Source organism: Catharus ustulatus, chromosome 5 (assembly GCF_009819885.2).
Source record: "Catharus ustulatus isolate bCatUst1 chromosome 5, bCatUst1.pri.v2, whole genome shotgun sequence".
In the NCBI taxonomy this organism is placed as follows: domain Eukaryota; kingdom Metazoa; phylum Chordata; class Aves; order Passeriformes; family Turdidae; genus Catharus; species Catharus ustulatus.
The window spans coordinates 68100036-68121692 of NC_046225.1; the positions used below are offsets into that span (position 1 = coordinate 68100036).

General features: G+C 37.9%; 1 protein-coding gene across 4 annotated transcripts in view; it reads left to right on the forward strand.

Annotated features, from left to right (window-relative positions):
* ZFYVE28 (zinc finger FYVE-type containing 28) overlaps positions 1-21657 on the forward strand; it is a 148396-nt gene that overhangs the window by 91244 nt on the left and 35495 nt on the right. For all 4 annotated transcript variants that reach the window (XM_033060645.1, XM_033060646.1, XM_033060647.1 and 1 more), the window contains exons 5-8: positions 869-958; positions 3295-3384; positions 6136-6237; positions 14057-15421. In XM_033060645.1, coding sequence (XP_032916536.1) covers positions 869-958; positions 3295-3384; positions 6136-6237; positions 14057-15421 — 1647 coding nt within the window. The remainder of the gene's footprint in view (positions 1-868; positions 959-3294; positions 3385-6135; positions 6238-14056; positions 15422-21657) is intronic.

Sequence of the window (21657 nt, forward strand, 5' to 3'; positions counted from 1 at the left end):
TTTGTTTCTGATTAGGAAAGGCATCATGATTCTGTCACATTGAAAACACTATAATTGAAAACATTGTCTAAAAACATGTTTTTAATTGTGGGTTTGAGTGCAGACACCAATGACAATCAGTAAGTGGTTCTTGGCAGTGTCTGTGTAGTTTTTGGCCTGTCAATACCAACTCTACATACAGCATTTTTCTTTACCATTGTTTTGCAAACAACTTCTTCCCTTTCTGTGTTACTTGTATTCTACAAATGACCTATTAAGTAATACAGTGACAGAAAACCACTAAACTTCTACCAGTGTTTCCTACCTTGTTGAATTAGTGCTTTTGCTAGTAATTCCACATAGAAATGAGGCCAAATTTTAAGTGTCATAAACTGTCTTACCTGGGTAGCGGAATTTCACTAATCTAATTTCAGGTAAAAACTTTATAGATAAAATGTTTGCTCAGGTTTCTGGTGTTTTGTTGGGGTTTTTTTTGTTTTGCTTTTTAAGAAATTCAGAGTAAACTATTCTGTCTTTAAAATGGGGCAGTAAAGATCCTTTCAAGGCCCTGGGCCACACAGTAAAGAGTTCTGATAGCTAAATGTGCTGTCATAATTATATAATTACATCACAAATGTACTATATAATTATAATATTTCTAAATCATTACAGACTTCAGCTGCCTTAATTCCACTACAATAAGTAATTTGGCTGTGTTTCTCATAGATTCTTTCACAGTACAGTTTTCATAGTGAGTGCTGTTGAAATCATTGGTACAGGAAATATAATCTTAGGTTTCTAAGATGATTTGTCCTAGGTTTGGTTTTATTTATAATCATTTTAGTTAAAACATGTGAAACAGTGGTATGTTATTTTATAATTTTTGTAGTTATGTGTCAGCCATGGTACCTGTGAAGTCTCCAAAAGAATACTATGTACAGCAAGAGGTTATTGTACTGTTCTGTGAAACTGTGGAGAGGTAAGTTAAGGACTAGATCTTAATTTCTGTGTTTACTTAGAGTTTTTATAGAAGTACACTAACTATAATCTTGAATTGCTGTAAAACAGGTATTTTGTTTCTCTAGTGAGTATCCAAGTACAAAGGTATTAAGCATGCTTGCCAGGCAGAAGCCTGTATTTCTTTGTTTTCTACATTAAAAAAACACAAAACAAAGCACAAGAATTAATGATCCAACAATAACTGTATTTTTGGTTTTCCTGGTTACAGATGTGTGCATGAAGACTAAGCCTTTAAATAAGCTAAATCTATTAAAGGCATCAAGACTTAATGATATTTCATGCAAGAATACATGGGTGAGATGATTCAAATCATCTGTGAACCTCCAGTGATTATCATAAAGAACTCATAAAAGCTCTTTTAAATCTCAAAAGGCTGGTCTTTGGCTCTATATTTATGAAGGGGCGATGATGAAAGAAATCAATTCAGCAATTTATACGTTCTTCTAGAAGTATAAGGTGCAAAGAAAAGTATGAATTTTTAATGTACTGTGTTGAACATTTTTTTTTCTTCCCCCTTGTGGCAGATTAACTAGACTGCAGGTGGGCAGTAGAGGGGAACAGCATGTGAAATACTCAGCCTAAGTGGGGCTTTGAGCAGTGCAGCACTGTTCTTACAAGAAAATTAGTGAATCATGTTCTGTGTAGAATTATTAGACATCAGTTGACTGTAAAAGGCCCTTAGAATAAACGTTGGTTTTACTGTCATGTTGGGAGAACTGGTGAAGTAGGGTCCTGGGTCTGGTGTGGTCAATCCTTTCATTAAGGAATGGGGGAGTGCAGAACACACTGCCACAATCTGTGCATGACACCAAGATCAGAGGTGTGCCAGGCATTTTGGGACGCAGGATTACAGCTCAGAAAAGGTCACAAGTAGGAGGAATTACCTTCCATCAGTCGAAGATCTACTATACATGTACATACACATGGCCAGCAGAGGCACAGAGATGATGAGGGGTCTGGAGCATCTCTCTAAGGAGGAGAGGCTGGGGGAGCTGGGCCTGTGTAGAGGAGAGAGGACCAAGGGGATGTGATCAATACACACAAATATCTCAAAGGTGGGTATTCAGAGGATGGTGCCAGACTCTATTCCATGGTGCCCAGGGACAGGACAAGGAGTAATGACTGTAAATTACAACATGACAAATTCACATCAACATGGGGAAGAATTTCTCCACTGTGAGGTTGCAGAATAGTTTCCTCTGTAGGTTGTAGAGTCTCTCTCTCTGGAGAAATTCCAAACCCACCTGGATGTGGTTCAGTGTCACCTGCTCTAGATGACCCTGCCTGGCAGGGGGATTGCACTGGGTGATCTCCAGAGGTCCCTTCCAACCTTGACAATTCTGGTATTCTGTATTTGTCCAGTAAGAGGAAAAAGATGGTTTTTTACTTGTAGCTTTGGAAAATCTGTCTGGGCTGTAGGAAGAACAGGAAGTGAGAATGGGCCACACACCAGTGTGGCTGTCCACTGTTGGCACCAAGCAGGGCTTGCTTTGTGGTTATGTCCTGTCCACCACCAGCAGTAGTGGCCAGACTAGTGCTCACAAGGAAGAAAAACTTATTTCCATTCCTTTGGACCAAAAACAGGACTTGTGTGCAGTTTTCAGTGCAATCTTGAGCATTGATATGAACAAATCATAGAAGAAATTTGAGGATTTATGAAACATGGTGAAATCTGGAAATGAGGAAGAAAGCTGGAAAATACAGCTGAGTAAGAAATCCAAACAAAATTGATTTTTGTTTAAAAGGGGCTTAAGACATTTGAGAAGGTATTTGAAGACAATGTATGCCTCCTAAATATTAAATCCTTAGACTTAAGTAAGAGTTGCTGTGCAGAACTGGGCTGTTCTTGGCTGTTCTTGGGGTTTTTTGTTAGTTAAGGTGGAGATTGACCTTGATAATTAGAGCAATTTGTATTTGAAAATGAAACCAAGTACTTTTCCCTATTACTTTAAAAATGTTCCTTTTATTTGAAAAATTGTCAGCACCAATGGTTTTCAGTATCAAGCTGAAGCTTGACATGAAATAGTAAATAGAGAAAATTTTGTAAAACTGAATTGGATTTTGAATGACTGTAAAAGCTTTAAGCGTTTAAAGGATTTTTTATTATGCTATTTTTTCTTTAAAGCAGAGACTTAAGCAATCAGTTATATACATTGGTTCAGATTGTACAAAACCAGTGCAAGAGTTATATACTATCAGTTTGGTTTGGCTTACAACATTTTTTTCAAATTTTTCCTTAGTGAAATGTCTTCAAGACTTTAATGTCTTACTAAATAATTTTGTTCTTCTACTTAGAGCCTTAAGGCTTGGATACCTCACTCAAGATATGATAGATGACTATGAACCAGCTTTAATGTTTACAATTCCAAGATTAGCCATTGTCTGGTAAGTAATTTTTAACTGCTCTGCCTCATTGAAAGGTTTATTGAAGATTTGGAAAGCTGTGTTTAGAATTTTGAATGACTGTCATTTCACCTGAGTTTGCTTTAATGTTCTTTAAAAAGAGGAGGATTGTTTTGTTCTGTATCATTGCTAGTTTAATGTAGAATATCAAGAAAAAAAGAAAGATGGTATATCTCTAAATAGAGAAGGCAGGAACAATTGATCAGGCAGCCTCTAACAAAATATAAAAACTTGGAACATCAGTCTTTGTAATGTCATGTTCTCAGAAATATTTTTTGGAAGCAAGTATTTTGTGACACTCAAAAATAGGATGACTTAAGGGTACAAGTCTTGAAAACTGCAAATTTTCAATTTGTGTGTTTTTCTCAATGTCTCTAGGTTCAGAATGAATTATCTTGGCAAACTGCATTGTAATTGTTGGGTTTGGCTTAATTCTCTTGAAGGAAAGTGTTAATATGTGTAACTTTTGCGTAGATTCATGCCCTGTATTGACCACTCAAGGTGATTGAATTATAACAGTGTTTTTGCTTCATGCAGTTTTTGCAATATTGAACAAATCAGATGCATTTTTCCTAATGAGTCTTCATGGTTTACTAAGGCAGCAGCTTCTCTGGAATAAAGCCAGCATATTTTTAATATTTTACCACTGTGAATGTTTTAAAGTTAGCTAATATAAGTAGGATAATTGAGGGAAATAAAAAACCTCAAATCCTGAGTGCAATACACTTCTCCTCAGGAAATCCCTGTGGCCTGTTGTTCCTGTTAAATAGTATATTGTCTCTGACTGTCATTCTAAAAATAATAACAGTAATATTCTGATTATTGGAAGACAACAGGAATGTGAGAACTCAGTTTGAAGCTGCTGGAAGACACAGTGAAGTCGTCACATCATGGCTAACTGAAAAACCAGGGCTCTCTGGCAAATAGATCATGTCTATCCCAAATTACAAAGAATAGAGAAGGGGAGGTTTAACTGCTCCTAATTATCCAGCAATAAGAAATCACTGTAATGTGAAGTTCCAAAGAGTAACTACCCCATCCATATACAGTGTTTTCTAGAAGAAGCACAAGCCTTGTAGGAAATATTAATATGCAATTTTTAGCTCTTTCCAGTACTAGAGCTATATTCAGCTGTAGCTGAATTCAGAGCTCTTTCAAATGTTACACATATACAGAAGGCATTTCATAATATTTTTTTCCTGTAGTGCTCTAGCCCAGTTTTTTTTTTTTAATTTATTCCAAGATTTAAATTCTGTGGCAATTCAAACTGCCTGGAAACCAAAGGAACAGTGACTTGGCATCAGGTGGAAGTTTGAGGAGAGTAACCTTCAGCTTTCACTGAGCAGAGTAGTAACATTTGCTTATGCAGAGCATAAGACATGAGTCAGCAATAACTGCTTCACTTTGTGGCAGCCTGCTTGTTGAAGCTTGCAAAACGTAGAAAAAAAGATAAAATTATGTATCCTTGGCAACAAGATAATTTGTCTTAAGCCACAAAAAAAAAAGGCAACTTGCAATGGAAGCAACTTTTTCTCTCTCTCATCTCTTCCCTACTCCTGTCCTCAAAAACCTAATCCCCTTATCCCCTTCTTCCTTTTTTTTTTTTTTTTTTTTTTTTTTTTTTTAATACTTCAGAGGAATTCATACAGTTTGTGACATCAACTTTGCTGCTGTGTCTTAGAGAGTCTTTGGTGGTCACACGGGTGCTTGCTGGGGAAGAACTGGTGACCAAAAGACTTTGGCAGTCTTGTTAGCCAAGGGTTACCTTTACTCTGGGTGATTTGGATGCTGGATAGCTCTCTGAAGCAACAAATAATTTAAGAAAAGGAATGTGCCTTTGAAATACCTTGGGTGACAGCACTGACACTATGGGACAGGAAAGGGAAAATGGCCTTGGAAAAAGAAAACTGATGTAATCTCAACTGTGAGAAGAGGTTGCCTTTGGAAAGCACACATTGTTTTTGCAGTGGGCAGAGGATTAAATAGTTTTAAGCAGAGTGGTGCCTGGTGGAAATCCACTCTCAGACACAGTATGGTGTGGCAGAGCAGATACAAAGGTGAATTTTGTTTAATCCCTGACACACAAACTGGTTTGGGCTGTGGTGATTTGTTCAGGAGGAGCTATTGACATCTCTACGGTGAAGTACCTGGAGGGTCTCAGGATTGTGAATTTACCTCTTTCCAGGGAAATTTGTACAAGTGCTGATTTGATTTAGAAGCATGGTTTCTTCAAAATGTGTTTTATGTGATTAAGAAAATCGGTTTCTTTTTTTTACCGTATGTCAATACCAGGTTATATTTATCTTAGAGGTAGAAAACTAGGAGCTCAGGAATCAGCTGCCTTACCTGGAAATTATTTAGACTGGAAAGGAAAAAACCATCTGCGAGATCTCAAATCAGTGGACCTTCCCCAATGTACTTGATAATAGGTTTCCTGTGGGTTTTTTTAAATTCAGCTGCAGCAGTGAAATAAATGTGTGTTCTTCCCTTTGTGCTTCCATTGCTTTCTGCCATGCTTAAGAAAGGGCAACAGAGTAGAGGAGATCTTTTTCCTGTTAATTTAAATAGCATCTAATTCTAGCTGTGGGTGAATAACACAAAAATAAGATAATGAGATGTAGCTAAATGTCGTTCTAATGTTTGTGTACAGTTGCTTTTCTGACTATTCAGTGGTTGCTCTGTGTAATAAAATTTTCATTTTTGTGTGTGTTCATGCATGTGTTTGAATTACAGTGGCCTTGTTGTCTACTCCGAGGGACCATTAAACTTGGACCATAAACCAGAAGATATGTCTGAACTCTTCAGACCTTTTCACACTTTGCTAAGAAAAATAAGGCAAGTAATAAAAGATAGTTGTAATTGCTTCTCTTCTGAAGTGAAAATCAGAGGCCTGAAAACTCATAAATACTTAAAATACTTTCTGTTTGCTATGTTAACCATAAACTGCATTTTTCTTTCATCAGCCTGATATACCCGTGAAATAACTAAATGTAGTTTTTCATTTCATGGTAGTTTTCTGAACTTTTAATCTCTCTGATAGTTTCTTATTTTTTAATATCATTTCATAGCATTTCACATTTTCCTTGTGGTTAGATGATGCCTGAAATACTCAAGTTAGAGTTTATTTTTGGGAGATTCTGTTTCTAATTAGCATCAATGTTTCTGCTTAACTAGGCTAATTACATTTTCTCATTATGCTATGATGCAATACTCAGATAATTCTTAACCTAATAGAAATGACTATCAGTTTTTCATATTGTAAATTTGTTTTTTACAGGATGAATCACTTTATACTTCTTTCCATTATGCTTCAGTGTTGGTTACCATTGGAGATGTGGGCTTTGACTCAAGTATAAAGAACATAAAGTATTTTTTTCTTAGCTAAGTCTTTAGAAGACTTATCTGTTACTTTGGAGAAATTAAGCTGTATCTTTAAAGGGTCTTTATGTTCACTCTTCAGGTATTTTATATGGGTGTTAAAAATGTTCTTAATCTGTAAGCCCTGTTATTTTCTTAGAATTCAAAATAATACACCAATTGCAACTTTTGTTCCTAGAAATCTCTGGAGATAATTTGACTGGTTTGGGTTTTTTTCCCCTGTGTCCAATTTTCAGCAGTTTGTTGCCTTCCCTGGATGTCATGGTGACAGTTTAATGTAAGAATAGTTTTCACAGAGTTTATCCAGATTGATCTCCTCTCATCTGTTAGAGGTGAGGGATCTCCTGAGGGAGAATGTAAGCTCTGTCAGGGGTGGTTCAGAGGAGAGCTATTTCTGAAGTTAGCCTTTATAAATATCTAGACCACATCCTTGTGTATCCCTTGAAAGCTTCCTAGCACTTTTGTCTAGAAGTCTTATTTTTAGGTACATTAATGATATTCATATTGAAATCTGAGAATTAAAATTGACAAATCAACATATTTGGGTTTTTAGGGTTTTTTGAGTAATTATGGTGTTATAAAACACTGGGTTAAGAATAACAATGTGAACTGAGGGGTAAAACTGAGGTTAGAAGGAGGAAAACGCTTTATTGGTATTGAAACTTGAAAAGTGCATGAAGTTTACATTAAAATACCTCATTACCAATATGTGACTATATCCTATTTTCACCAGCATTCCACTTGCTGTCTAAAGCCAAAATGGTATTTAAGAGCTAATATTCTTCTCATAATCTGTGTTTTCTTCTTTATCCTCATATTTTACAACATGGAAAATGAAAATCAATGAAGTCAGTGTATTGCTCAGCCCACTTAATTTTCAGTTACTGTGAACGTAGTTCTGGGGTTGAAAACAGATTTGTAAAACGCTTGTTTGTTCAATAACTACAGTTTTTAATGCAAACTTTAAAAAATAATCTTTCTGATTTAATTTTGGAAAACAAATAAAATTCTGATATACTTTAAGACTTATTCTGTAAAGGAAAAGTAACATTAAAAATATGACTTCAGTTGTCTAGGAGACAAAGTTGGCAAAGTGTTCTTAGTGAGATAACATCTATCAGAGCAAAAATTCAAGCAAGATGTAATATGAAATTCTGTGTCTGGCAGTCTCTGAATTGAAGGAACTCAGATACTGGCAAGAACTGAACTCAGAAAGATCCTTTAGTAATACTTTCGAATGAAAATAACAATGAGATACAACTAAGTGTGCTGTTCATGTAGGGTAATTTAATTACTTTTAAAAATACTGAAACTGTGTGGGGATTTTTTTCTTATCAGTTTTTTTTTTAACTCATCAGGCTGCAATCCGTACTCTGTGAGAAGGTTTGTAGAAACCTATGAAGAAGATGGAATGATACTTGGTACCAACATTTCTGCTCTCCAACAAAGGAAGAGTGTTTTTTCCTGGAGTCTTTCTCCAGTCTCCAGCACCAGTAGTTCAGGCATGAAAATAGATTCAGAAGTCTTCTATTAAGAATGGCTGATTTTTGTATTCCAGTTGTGTGCCTGTTGTAAGAATATAGAACATCTTATTGCAGAATGTGATTACATCCCAGTGAATTTCTCTGAAGTTCTGTAACTTTTTTTTTAAGTATTTTAACTCACAGACTTAACATGATGTGCAGAGATTATTATTTTGTAGGATTACAGGTAATTTATTTTTAAACTGTATTATCCTAAAATATCCATGAGGAAAAGATAAGTACTGTATTTAATTATGTTGATCCACATAATTAAATCAGAACTAGCAGAGAAGATAAATATCTATTAGGTATGAAAATTTTTGGTGTCCTACTAGTGGCTGACAACTTTGAAAACAATAGAGATTTTGAGACTCAGAAAAAGCAGTAAGGGTTCTTGCTGAGTTTTTGGAAAGGTTGAGCAGCAAATTATGGCTTTGAATGTTTTAATTAATATCTAAGCCAGGTGCTTGTGTTGACTTCTGTTTTGTGTGCAAAACATTAGAAGTTGGTATTTTATACATCTACCAATGCATAATTATATAGTAGAGCTATCTCTATGCCTTTGAAACTAAGGCATTTGAAATATTTCTGCCAAACTACTGCAATCTGCTTAGGAAATACACAGAGCACATCATCTGCTCTGTGCACAGATAAGTAACTCAGGTGCCTGTGTCACAGAATGTTCATGTGATAAAACCTGTATGATATATACATTTGAGGCTGCTATTCAGATATTTTCAGAAGTCAGCAAACTTGGGGGTTTAATGTGCTCCTTAATTCTGCCCTGTTTCAGAGCTCTTTGCTTTCCTGCTGCTTGTTTCTGGACCATTACAAGTGATGGCAGAGTCCCTATGGATTTTGGTGGTGCAGAATCAAGCAGATTGCACATCAAGTGGTGCAGAATCAGAGGATCGTACCATTTTAAGTACTCTGAAACCTTTCTCTATCATTGACTAGAAATTAAATGCAGTGCACATACTGTGTGTTAAAGAATTGGGTGGGGCAGCATGAAATGTGTTTTCTTTTAAATGTGCACAGTGGCTGGGGGAAAAACAGATTAGTTTTTCCGAGGTGGCTGAGCTCAAAACTGAGTTGATTCCGAACTGTGGCAGTAAAGGAGTGCCAGTGCTGTTTGTTGCCTATCTCAGGGTTGGTTTCTCAGTGTGGGTGTGTCACACAGATCCCAGGACTTGGCTGTGCAGAGCTGAGTGCAGTGGGAGCAGGAGGATGTGCATCCCTGTACCTGCACTGGGCTCCTAGGGTGGCAGCTCCATTGAGGCAGCTGGTTATGCTCCCTCTGGAGCACAGGCTGCCAGTAACAGTGAAGCTATTCTCTGATAACAAGGCACTTTAAAATTCTAGTCAGAATAGGAGCAAAGTTAATGGAGGAGGCTTGAGGAATGTGCAGGATTAGCGGGTTTGTGGCCCTGTCTGCTGTTAAGCTGAACTTGTCTATAAAGACATCTGGCCTCATGTCTTTGAAGAACTTATTTCTGTGCCCTGGGTATTGGCAGTAAAGTATGTTCATTGGTTTTGCCATAGGCAGAGCAAATCTCTGCTGCTGCTTTTAACAGGCAGAGCACAGCTGAAGGACTTGCTTGGTTTTGCTGCCAGTAGCTGTAACCATTGAAAGAAGAATGTTCCTCATATTTTGAAAGCTAGATTGCCTTCCTGTGATACAATGCCAAAAAGAGTAAAAGCAGGTGAAACCTCAATATGCACTTTTAAAATTCAGTGTTTTCTGAAACCCCTCTGAGAGAGCACACTACTGCTCGTCAGGGTAGATTGCAGAAGCTGACTTTACCTGTTGCTTCTCAACAGTGTGATCAGGAGAAATCTTCTTTGTCCGTGTGAGCACAATGAGTTAAGGGTTCTTCAGCAGAAAGAAAATGAACCACTGAAGTAACTACAGTTTAATTAAACATTATAGTTTACTGATGATACCTGATGTTTAGTTTTTTAGTAGTGAAATGTTACATTTCTTTCCATATATTGGTTAACATTCCTTTTCAATAACTTCATAGTCATTTTGCGTCATGGCAGATTGACAGTGACTCCTGTATAATCTAATGTACAGTGTATCTAAAAGATAACTGTCGATCAAACATTTGTCATCTTTAAAAATGACTGGTGTCATTGAATGTAGGGAATTTTTAACCTAAGAAATGAAGATAATTACCTGAACCTCTTTTAGAATAAGCTGTATTCGTTAATAGCAGAATTTCCAGTGTTTGGATTAGGAAAATGAGCATATTCCCTTTGAATTTAAAGCAGGATTATTTCTCTACTGAAATTATAGGGCTGGTAGACTACCATGTATAATTAGACAGGTTATTTTATTCTTCCAAGGCTGTGTGGTTCTGACTCATCTAAAAAGACATGAGGACTGTCAGCTGATTTCATTGGTTGTTGTTTTTGTTATTATTGTTTGTTTTTTTAAGTCATGCTTTATTTACTATCCTCAAAACTGCTCTTAAATTTTGAGGTGTTATTGTAGAAATAGAGTTCATTACTTAAGTCCATGGAGCTAACCAGTGTAAAGTGAAATGTGTTTCCAGCATGGAATTTGCAGTGTATGTGTGAAACCTGTATTGAATAGGTCTGAGCAGCAGGCTCTCTAAGCCTTTGGAAAAGGAAGCAGGGTAGCTCTGGACACCCAGACACTCAATAATCCTGAGTGCTACCATGGGGTGTTCTGGAGGTTGAATAAAACCCCAGAATAGATGGTGAAAGTCCAAAGATTCAATCTTAGCTTTTCCCTGGGCCCAGTGTATCATTCTCAATTATGCTGATGGGCTTGAATGAAAAGCAAATTCCTTTGAATGTTGCTGGTGTATTCTATGTTTGTAGAAGTTGCTCATTCTTTTCTTGTTTGGAGAAGTGTGTGTGACTGTGGTGTATGGAGAAGTGTAGCTGATGTTTAAGCAGTTTTCTGTTGGTCAGTTCCTGACACAGTTTTTTAATCCATGCAAGAAAAGCTCACTGTGGATTGCTGAACACAAGGATGCTGCCTTGGTTCAGAAACGCTTGGCTGCTGGTAGCCAGTAGGATGCACTCACAGGGATCACTGTGTGTCTGCCCTGTGCTTATGCCTTCCTTAGGATCCATGAGGAGCCAGGATTCTTTACTTGATGGACCTGGTCCAACCCAGAAGTTTCCTGTATCTTTAATATCTTTGTTTATGCGAGGGACAAGCTTAAACCCTTCACTGTTACATTTGTGTGCTTACTCTTGTTTTCATTTTTCAAAAAAACAACAAACCCCAACTACTTTTAAAATCTCACATCACTTTGTTTATGCTTTTAAAATTCTACATCAGTGTTTCTGTAAACACTAACAAAATGGAAATTCATAATACAAAGCCTCATGGCAGCAATCATGTTATTCTATGTTTTTATTCATCCTATTGGTATAGTTATTTCAAAAATAAACTGTAATACTATTTTTATGTTGACCTTAAAACTTAAACCATTCTCGGTTTGTTTTTAAGGTGATGTTCAAGTGTTCAATCTCTTACTGGTTAAATATAAGATCTGAGTAATAATAAGGTGTAGACAAAAGAAAAGCATGTATGGGTGTTAAAATATTCTAATGTGCCAAATAGCAATAGTTTATTGCTTATTAGGCAGTTGGGTCGAACAAAGAGTACCCATTTTCCTTTCTTATTTATGACTGAAAAAAATGGTCAAACTTTGGATTTGAAGATGCATGTGGAACAATTCTAGGAAATTCTAACTTCTCTGTTACAGAGTGTGAAAAGGGAGGATAAAATAATGCAATTGTTCTTATAAGTGGTACTTCTGGAGGCTTGGAACTTTTTTCAGGGTCATATTACTCGTATAAAGCAAGATTTTTTAAAAAATGTTAATTGTATGGAAAGTACTTAGGCATAATTTTTTTCTAACTTAATAATGCTTATCTGTACTGTTAGATTTTTCAAATTGCATGTAGCTGATGTACAGTTCAGATACTAGTGATGTAATTTTTGAGCTATTTGAAAAACTGGTAGTACTTGCAAAAAATATTGGTCTTTGAATTTACAAGTTAAGAATGTAAACTATTGACTGGAAATCAAGATATGAGACGTGTTGAATGTTTTTTTGGTGTTTTTTGGCCTCTTTTTTACCCCACAGTTACTCCTTTAAGGGAGTTCTTTTAATATATGCATATTATTATTATGCCAGCTGTATGTCACCTGCTTACAAATTATTCCTAAACACATGTGGAATAATGGACTCCTAAGCTCTCTTGAACAGTTCTTGTTTTTCCCATCCATTCATTTATGCTGAAATATACTTACTGGTCTTTGAAAATGATGGCAGCAGCTCTTGACAGAATATTATTTGTTTATGTGGCTTCTAATTGAGAAGGATAGTGTAAATCAAATTCAGAACTAAATTTACATGCTGCTGTGTCTGTGGATTTGTTTGAGTTATCAAGCACTTAATAACACTTTGTTTTCAGGTGCCAGTAGTCCTAAACTGCAGTACTGAGGACACTTGGTAACACTGGAGATGCTGCATGTCTGTAGAAAACACAGTTTACTAAATTGCTCAGTGTTTGCTTCTAGACCTGCTGTGTTCTTAACATCATGCAGGAGCTTTACTTCTTAATGACCCAATGTTGTGGCTTAACCCCAGCTGACAGCTCAGCCCCACACAGCCAATTTGCACCCCTGCAGTGGGTCTGGGGAGAGGAGCAGAAGAGTAGAAGGGAGAAAAGTCATGGGTTGAGATAAAGACAATTTAATGGGTAAAGCAAAAGCTCCAAACAAGCAAAGCAGCACAAAGAATAAATTCACCCCTTCCCCAGGCAGGTGTTCAGCCATCCCCAGGAGAGCCAGACTCCATCACACTAAGGGTGACTTGGGAAGACAAATGCCACCACTCCAAACAACCTCCTTCCCCAGCTTTATATACTGAGCATGATGCCATATCTCTGGTGTGGAATATCCTTGGGTCATTTGGGGTCAGCTGTGTCCCCTCCCAGCTCCTTGTGCACCCTCAGCCTCCTCGCTGCTGGGGTGGGTGAGGAGCAGGAAAGGCCTTGGCTGTGTTGAGTCCTGCTCAGCAACAACAAAAACACCCCTGGGTTATCAGCACTGCTTCCAGCACAAATCCAAAACACAGTCCCATAGTATCCACTGTGAAGTAAATTAAGTTTATGTCAGTCAAAGCCAGAAGACTGAGTTCAGTGTTTGAGGCAGGAGAGGGCCAACTTCCCATTTCAGTGTACCAGCTTCCAGATACCAGTGTTGCATAAGCAATATTATTATTTTATTGACTACTTTTATCTGAAAGTGTAATACTGGGACTTCTGCAGTATTCTTTTGCAGAATAATTTTCTCAATCAACTTGAAGGATGGAAAATTAGTTTGCTTATCAAAGTCAAATTTGTGAATTAAAAAAGTAAAACGATAAAATAAATCTAATTATGGGTGACATTTACACTGTTAGTGATGGGGAGGGGAAAAGTTCCATTTTTGTGTGTGTTTTGGTTTATTTTGAGGCTTCACTGCAAGCATGTATATAATTTTATGCCTTCTATTTGCATGAGTAATCTCAAATTCAGGCATCAGTAGTCACATGCTCTGGATACGAATGCCAACTGCACCTTGAATTACGCAGTCAGAAGTATTCTGTGCCCTCGAGTTCTGGATTTCTGCACTAACAGTAAAAGCTTTTTAAAGATCTTTAACATGAATGCCTCATGATTATAAATGACAAGTGATGTGTGTATTTTTTCCTTTTCAGGGATCTCCTTCAGACACTGACTGAGGATGAACTGCACACACTGGAACGTAACCTGTGCATCTCTCAAGATGTAGATTTTCCTGTCAGAGCAGACCCTGAAGTACCCTCTGTCATTGCACCAGGCATAACTGCAACTTTGCCGCCTAAGGAACTTTCAGCAAAAGCTGAGAACACAGAGGCTGAGCTGGCTTGCTCCATGCAGTATGATGAGCAGGAACTGGAGCAGCTGAACAGGATGGTGCACAGAGTTGGCGATGAAATGTCTTCTCTGCTTTCCCCTCCAAGCATCTGTCAGTCTCCAGCTCACAGACCTAGCCTAAGAAATAGTTCTAGCACAGAAGCTTCACCAACAAGACACCATCTTGACAGCTTAACTGATGAGGAGGACAGAGTGTTCTTTATGGATGACCTAGATGGAGCAGGAGAAGCTCTGGCTGGGTTGGATTCAGTAAGTGATACCTTTGCTTGGGTGAATAACCCTTGCCATGATTCAAAACAGAACCTGCAATATAGAGATGCTTTGCTTTATGAGAATGGCCATCAGACGGAGGAAACTTTGCTTTTAAAAGATGCTGAAAGTGACTTAAGCAATAATAACAATGTGGAAGATGGAAAACAGATGTCTGGCATTTCAGTTCCAAATTCATGCAGCTGTCTAGAGGGTCCAGACTCACAGTTATACCTCAATGGCTGGGATGCGTATGGCGATGACGCAGAAATGGCGGAAGTGATAGCGCACAGGACAGGGGGAATGAAAATATCTGCTACTGTAATATTCAATCCTAAATCTCCTTCTAGCTCAGAATCCCCAGTAACAACCCCAGAAGCAGCTATTAGTTGTGTTCCTGGAGCTGCTAATCCATTAGCAAGTGAGGAGGAGGATGAATCCCATAAACTCAGTATAGCTGCCACAAACTGTCTAATTAATTCTTGTGTGTGTTGTGGCAGCTGTGAAGACAGCAGGGAGGACGGTGTTGAAGGTTTAAAGACTAAACATTCTGCAGGAGGTGTTGTAAATGCTTCATACACATTAGTAAAGTCTAAGGAAATGGACCATGTAGATAACTTGGACAATTCAGTCCCTGAACAGGAAACATTAAAACCTGAAACTTCTGCTTTGTTAGCAGAAAGAGACTTTGGCAGTGAAGAGCAAAAACTGCCAATCTCCTCTAAGTGCCTGGCACATTCCTCAGGTTCACAGGTAGGAGCAGAAAGTGACTCCCAAGGAGAAGCAGAAAGCATCTCAAATCAGGAGAAGAAGTGGGAGAAGAGAAAACAAGTGTGTGATAAAAAAATGGACTACAATGAAGATGCTAGTAGTGAAAGGACAGCCAAGGAAGATGTAAAGTCAAGATCTAGTTCAAGGTAAGAGCAACTTGATGTCTTGGTAGTAATTTGCATTTACATAAATTACTGTATCCTTGTACTGCAGTGATTGCTGTATTGTTAATATTGATTTTAAGGGCAATAGTGTTGCAGGATTAAGGAATTTATCCATATATATATTTTAATGCAGATAGCTTTTTATTGAACATCAACTTTTCTGCAAAAGATTTGGAGATTATCTGAAGTTTAATCATCCAGTGTCTCTGTATCATTGAAATAAATGTTACATTACCTGCTTAATGTATCCAAGAGGGCATTGCTGCTAAACCGTACCTGGGTCATTACTTCCATTGTACTCTGCTGTTTTATAGGAGAAGTATGTCTGGCAAAAGCTAAAAAGTTAACTTTTCCATCAGTGCATGGGAATATGTTATCTAAACACATTTTACCTTGGCTTCATGTGAGACAAACGGGTTAATGTGACCATGTTTCCTGTGGGCACAAGTGTGTCTGTATGAGTGTGCTGAAGGAGCCTAACAAAGGGCAGAAGTGGCTCTGAAGCCCTGTTGGACCATTTCAGCCAAAGCTGATGGAAGAATAGAGGTCATGGATTAAAGTTCTGCATATCTAATGACAATAAGGAACTTGATAATGGGGAGATACCATCATAATACTTGCAGTAAAGAAAATGCCACAGTTCAGCTCAACTTTGATCAGACACTGAGGATCTCAGATCAGTAGAAAACCTGACTTGGTTTTGGTTTACTGTTTAGAGGATAATCTGTTTTGTAGTGAGTTCTCAGTTTCCCTGAAGTATTACTATTATGAAGCAGAGGGAAGACATTAGAGATAAGTTACCTTTGTTTTCTGTATTTCTGTGACAGCTGGCTTTCTTTGTGTGTGTGATGCAGGATCTCTCATTTTGTTATGTTTATAGAGCTTGGGATAACACAGTGGAGGTAGCTTGAACCACAAAGAATAACCACAATATAAAAGCTACAGAAATAAGTGTACCAATTAGATTATGAAAAATGTTTTACTGGTAGTGGAAATAGAGTCATGAGTTCTTTGGCCTGGATCTAATTGCTTTTACAGGTTAAATACAACCTAGCATGCACAAAACTCAACTTATCTTTCTCATTATTCTGGTGATTTGCTGTCTTAGGCTTGCAAGTATGATCATATTCAAAGACTTACAACAGGGTTTCTAAGTGGACTTCATTTTAAGATGCAATTCACAAATGCCTTTGACATTCCATGATTTTGCAGCACTACAAGTGGAATACTATGTAAAAGTAATCACTGTGTTTAATCAGTTTCCTCATAAATTATGCAAAATTCAGACTCTTTGTTTACCAGTTTTTTGCCTTGGGTAGGATATTATATGAATTTTTGAGAACAGGTCTGAAAAATATAAAAATATTATCTGTATCTGTAAGCTACTCTTTCAACTTCCCATGTTTTGTGAACGTAGTAACTTCTCGACTGACTGGTCCAGCTTCTGTTAGTATTGTTTAAAAACTTTAGCTTAGAATTGTCCTTTTACAGACAGTTCTGAAGTCTGTCTTCCCCTTTGCTTTTGTTTGCTTCTGATTCCTGTCTGGCTTCTCCTACCTGTTGTGATTTTGTAGACTTAAGTCACATTTTGTCAGTGTGGTTACTTTTTCAGATTGGTAAAGTCAGAACCTACTTGATCAGAAGCAGTCCACAAATTGTCCATATCTGTGATCATGCCTTATCTTTTTCCCTAAATGATTTTCAATCATATGATTTTCTCTTAGCAGTAAGTGAATCAGAACTGCATTTGCTCAAGATACAACCAAACTGTGGATATGCACAGTGGCATAATTGTTCTCAGTTGTTTTTCAATTGTTCTCAGTATTTGACCTAGAATTTTTACTGAGTGATGTGCTGAGGATCTTTTTGAAGTTGTCTGCTAAACCCTTAAGATGTTGCTTATGATCTCAGAGGCTGTTGTTCTGTATCTGATGCTAAAATTGTTCTCAGTGTGTTTTCCAGTTAAGTCTTGTTGCTTTATTACCTGTTATTCAGACTTTAAGATCCTGGGTAGTTGTGCAGTCTGTTCTGGTTATTACCCTGAATAATTTTGCATTGGTAGTAACCTGTCAGAGCTCATTGTGCTCCCTGTTTTTGCAGATCATACACAAAAACAAAGCTCTCAGGGTGCTGAAGAACCTCAGCCATGACATCCTACCCTTCTGAGAAGTGATTGTTTAACAGCTTCTCCCAGTTTGTGATTAAGAATTATCTCTCCCTTTGGGGCCCCTCCCTCTTATGCTATAGCTCCTTCATTTCCTTAGAAGCCTTTAGTGAGGTATTTTGACAGGTATTTTGTTTGGAAATCCAGAGGCTTGACAGATGAATCACCATTCTTCAAAAGCTCCTTGACCCTTTCACAGAGCTCCCAAGAGGTTCCCTCTGCAGAAGTCACCTTGCTTCTTCTCAGACAGATCTTCATGTTGTTGTCTACTTATTTTGGGTTTGGATACCTTTTAAGTTGCTTGGTGTGATCATCAGGCTTACAGAGCTAGAGCTGTTTGAATCCCTGTGGAGTCCTTTTTATTTTTCGGGATGGCCACCTTTAGCCTTCAGGCATCAAGGAAGTTTTAAAAGAAAGCTTAATAATTCATCTTGTTCATTCTTGAGTTCTAAAACTCATTGGGTGAATCTTTTTGAATATTTTGTTAACAAATTAGTGCGATTTGTCTGCTTTCACCATAACCTCTTACAAATATACTTTTTTGATTATTTCTAATTAATCTCAAAAATGACTACAACTATAGTACATCTGTTACTAATTGATAAGTATTCCACCTTTGCAGCAGTAGGGATGGAGGTATTTTCTTACTAGATTTTTGCTGCTTTATTTGGAAGCATTCTAATACCAACTCCTTAGGTATATTCTGTGAATGATAGAGGTGCTGGGGTTCTACTGAGAGCAAGGTTAAAAATATGGATAGATCCTATTTTTTCCTTATATGTATGTATATAAGGTTTGCGTCTTGCCTCTGAATCACTAGTCATGTTATCAGCAAAAGAGATAATTCAGTTACAAAACAGAACTTTGTGGACCTTTCCTTACTCATGCTGCCTGGGCAATGACTAATTACTGCTTTTTGATGGTATTTTTAAATTGGAAGATCACATTAGACTTCTGTGACTGCTCTCTATTATATGCTTGTGAATGCCAACTTAACCATAGGGGAAATGTTGGAGACAGTAGATTATTTTCAGAATGATGGACCTATTAGCTAGAACAATAAGCAATCTCATACACATGGAATAGCTGCAGGATAGACTCATTCATCAAGTTGATAAATGTATTTACTTTCTAGTTACTGTAAGTCACCAAGTAGAAGAAAATTTTCTTCCCCTTTTCTGAATAAAGCAGCTCTCAAATGTATATGTTGTGACACAAACTGTTTGTTTTAGAAAGTCAGTCATCTTACTACACAGTGTGACATTATAGGTATAATCTCTGTGATCCAGATGGTTTTACCATAATAATCCTTGTGTCTGAAATAGCTGATATTTCAGGCTTCTCTGTCTAGCCTCAAAATTCAGTGGAGTTTAAAATACAGATTAAACACTCTTCTCCTAAAAATTTCATAGAATGGCTTGGGTTGGAAGGGACCTTAAAGATCATCTTGTTCCAAACCCCTGCCATGGGTAGGGTCACCTCCCATAGACCAGATCGCTCAAAGCTCCATCCAGACTCCTTGAACACTTCCAGGAATGGGACCTTTGCAGATTGTCTGGGCAACCTGCACCAGGGCCTCACCACCCTCACAGTAAAGAATTTCTTTATATATAATCAAAACATACCTTCCTTCAGTTTGAAACCACTCTTGTCCTGTCACTACCTGCTCTTGTAAAAAGTCTCTCTCCATCCTTCTTGTGGGCTCTCTTCTGGGACTGGAAGACCACAGTTAGGTCACCAACAATCCCAAATCTCTCAGCCTTTCCTCATAAGAAAGGTGCTCCATCCCTCTGATCATCTTGGTGCCTCCTCTGGACTGCTCCAACAGCTCCATGTCCTTCCTGTGATGGGTCCCAGAGCTGGATGCAGCCCTGCAGGTGGGATCTCAGCAGAGCAGGGCAGAGGGGCAGAATCCTCTCCCTCACCTGCTGCCCACGGGGCTCTGGATGATCCCAGGACAGGGAGGTTTCTGGGCTGGGAGTGCCCATGGCTGCCTCATGTCCAGCCTCTCACCCACAGCACCCCCAGGTCCTTCTCAGGGCTGCTCTGGATCTGTTCATGCCCAGCCTGTGCCGGCACTGGGAGCTGCCCTGGCCCAGGTGCAGCACCAGCTCTTGGTCTTGTTCCAGCTCATGAGATTCCCATGGACCGCTTCTGGAGCTTGTCCAGGTCCCTCTGGATGGGGTCCTGTCCCTCAGGGGTGTCAACTGCTCCACCCAGCTGAGGGTCTGAGAGTGCACTCAATCCCTTCATCTGTATCATTAATGATGACATTAAATAGTTCCGGTCCCAATTGGCACCTGAAGGGACATCACTTGTCACTGATGTCCATTGGGATTTGAGCTATTGACCACTGCCCTCTGATCTGACCATCCAGCTAATTTCTTATCCATGTAACAGTCCATGCATGGAATCCATCTCTCTCCAATTTACATACAAGGGTGTTCTGGGGGACTGTGTCAAAGGCTTTGAGGAAGTGCAGCTAAATGACATCCCATAGCCCTTCCCTTGTCTGCTGATGGAGTCACACAGAATACCCTCACTGGGTATTGGCAGGTCTCTACTACTTGGCTTTTTAAGTTATAGCTGATGATATGTCGATTGTTTGCTTGTATGTCAAAGATACAAAACACCAACAGCATGAGAGTCTTGGGCAGCAGTGCTAATGAGATGAAAATATGAGAAAAGCACTAGCAAAGATGCAGGATCTGATTTGCTGAAGGGACAAGGTGATAAATAAAGGCTGTCATGTAGCAAAACAAACTGTTAAAGGGGGAAAGGTATGTAAGAATAGAACAGAAGATAATAAAACTATGAAAAAACACTATTTGGTGGTTTGGGATAAAAACAGATGTAAGTTAACCCCAAAACCAAGCTTTAAATCTGTCTCCCTTGTCTTTCAACTGTAAGCAAACTATACAGATTTTTGTTTTAAATGTTCATTTAAACATAAAATTCTACCTGCTCTTTCACAGAAGAAAGAAAACTACAAAGTGGGAAGATAATTTTTTTGGTGTTTTGTAAATATGTCTTTCTGTTCTTTCCAGAGCTGAGGAGTCCATGTAAACCTGCTAATGTTCTATGAAGTGTGGCTATTTGTTTGATGTTGTCATGCAATGCTTGTATTTTCATATTTTAGTCTTAAATACCTGCTTCTGTTGCATGTTTATTTATCTACTTACTGACCTCAATTAAAAAGGGATTATTAAGTGTAGTTTCTTACTTTTCCACTCCACATCCATTTAAAATGTCTAAGTTAAGTTTTACAATTTTTTTTTTTTGCTTTTTCCTTGGTCTATTTGAATGTATTATTGATAAAGCCTTTTGCAATGCACCTGACAGTTGGCAAAAGGAGCTGCAGTTGGCAGTGAGGAGAATTTCTTACCTTCACCCTGCAAGCTCTGGCTGGTCCAGAGGCTCTTGGATGCTGGCACTGTTTGCATTTACTTGTGGGGGCTAAAATATAGATTGTTTTGCCATATGCTTTTGCAGTGTAAGGAGGAAGAACGAGGCGTCCTTGCAGAAGTGTGTTTTGCTATTTGTTGATCTATATTGCAACTCTAAAATAACAGGAATCTTATTCTTTAGCTTGGTATTCAAGTCTCTTTTCTTAATCTTGCAGTTCTTTAATCTTAAATTGTATATATTGTACAATATTTATGTAGACAGTAGTCTATATTAAAATATATTAAAATTTTATTTCCTCAGCATATTAGAATAACTGTGTAAAAAAAAATGAACACCTGTTTCAGACAGTTGGTTTCTAATTTTGATTTTTTTGGCCTGTACTTTATTTTGTTCACTCCTTAGCAACATGTGATGTGTGCACATTTTCAGTACAGCAACTTTAAGATAAGTCATTCCACCTTTATAAATGCATGGAAATGTGCCATTCAGCCACATTTGTATTTTGGGGGTGGCTAACATTTGCTAAAATAAACAAAACCAAATTCACACAAAGTACCTTTCTAGCTTGTCTGAGTTTCTAGCTTTTCTACTAGTATTCCTTTATCGAAACAAGATTGATATTGAAATGCAAATTAACTTGATTAAA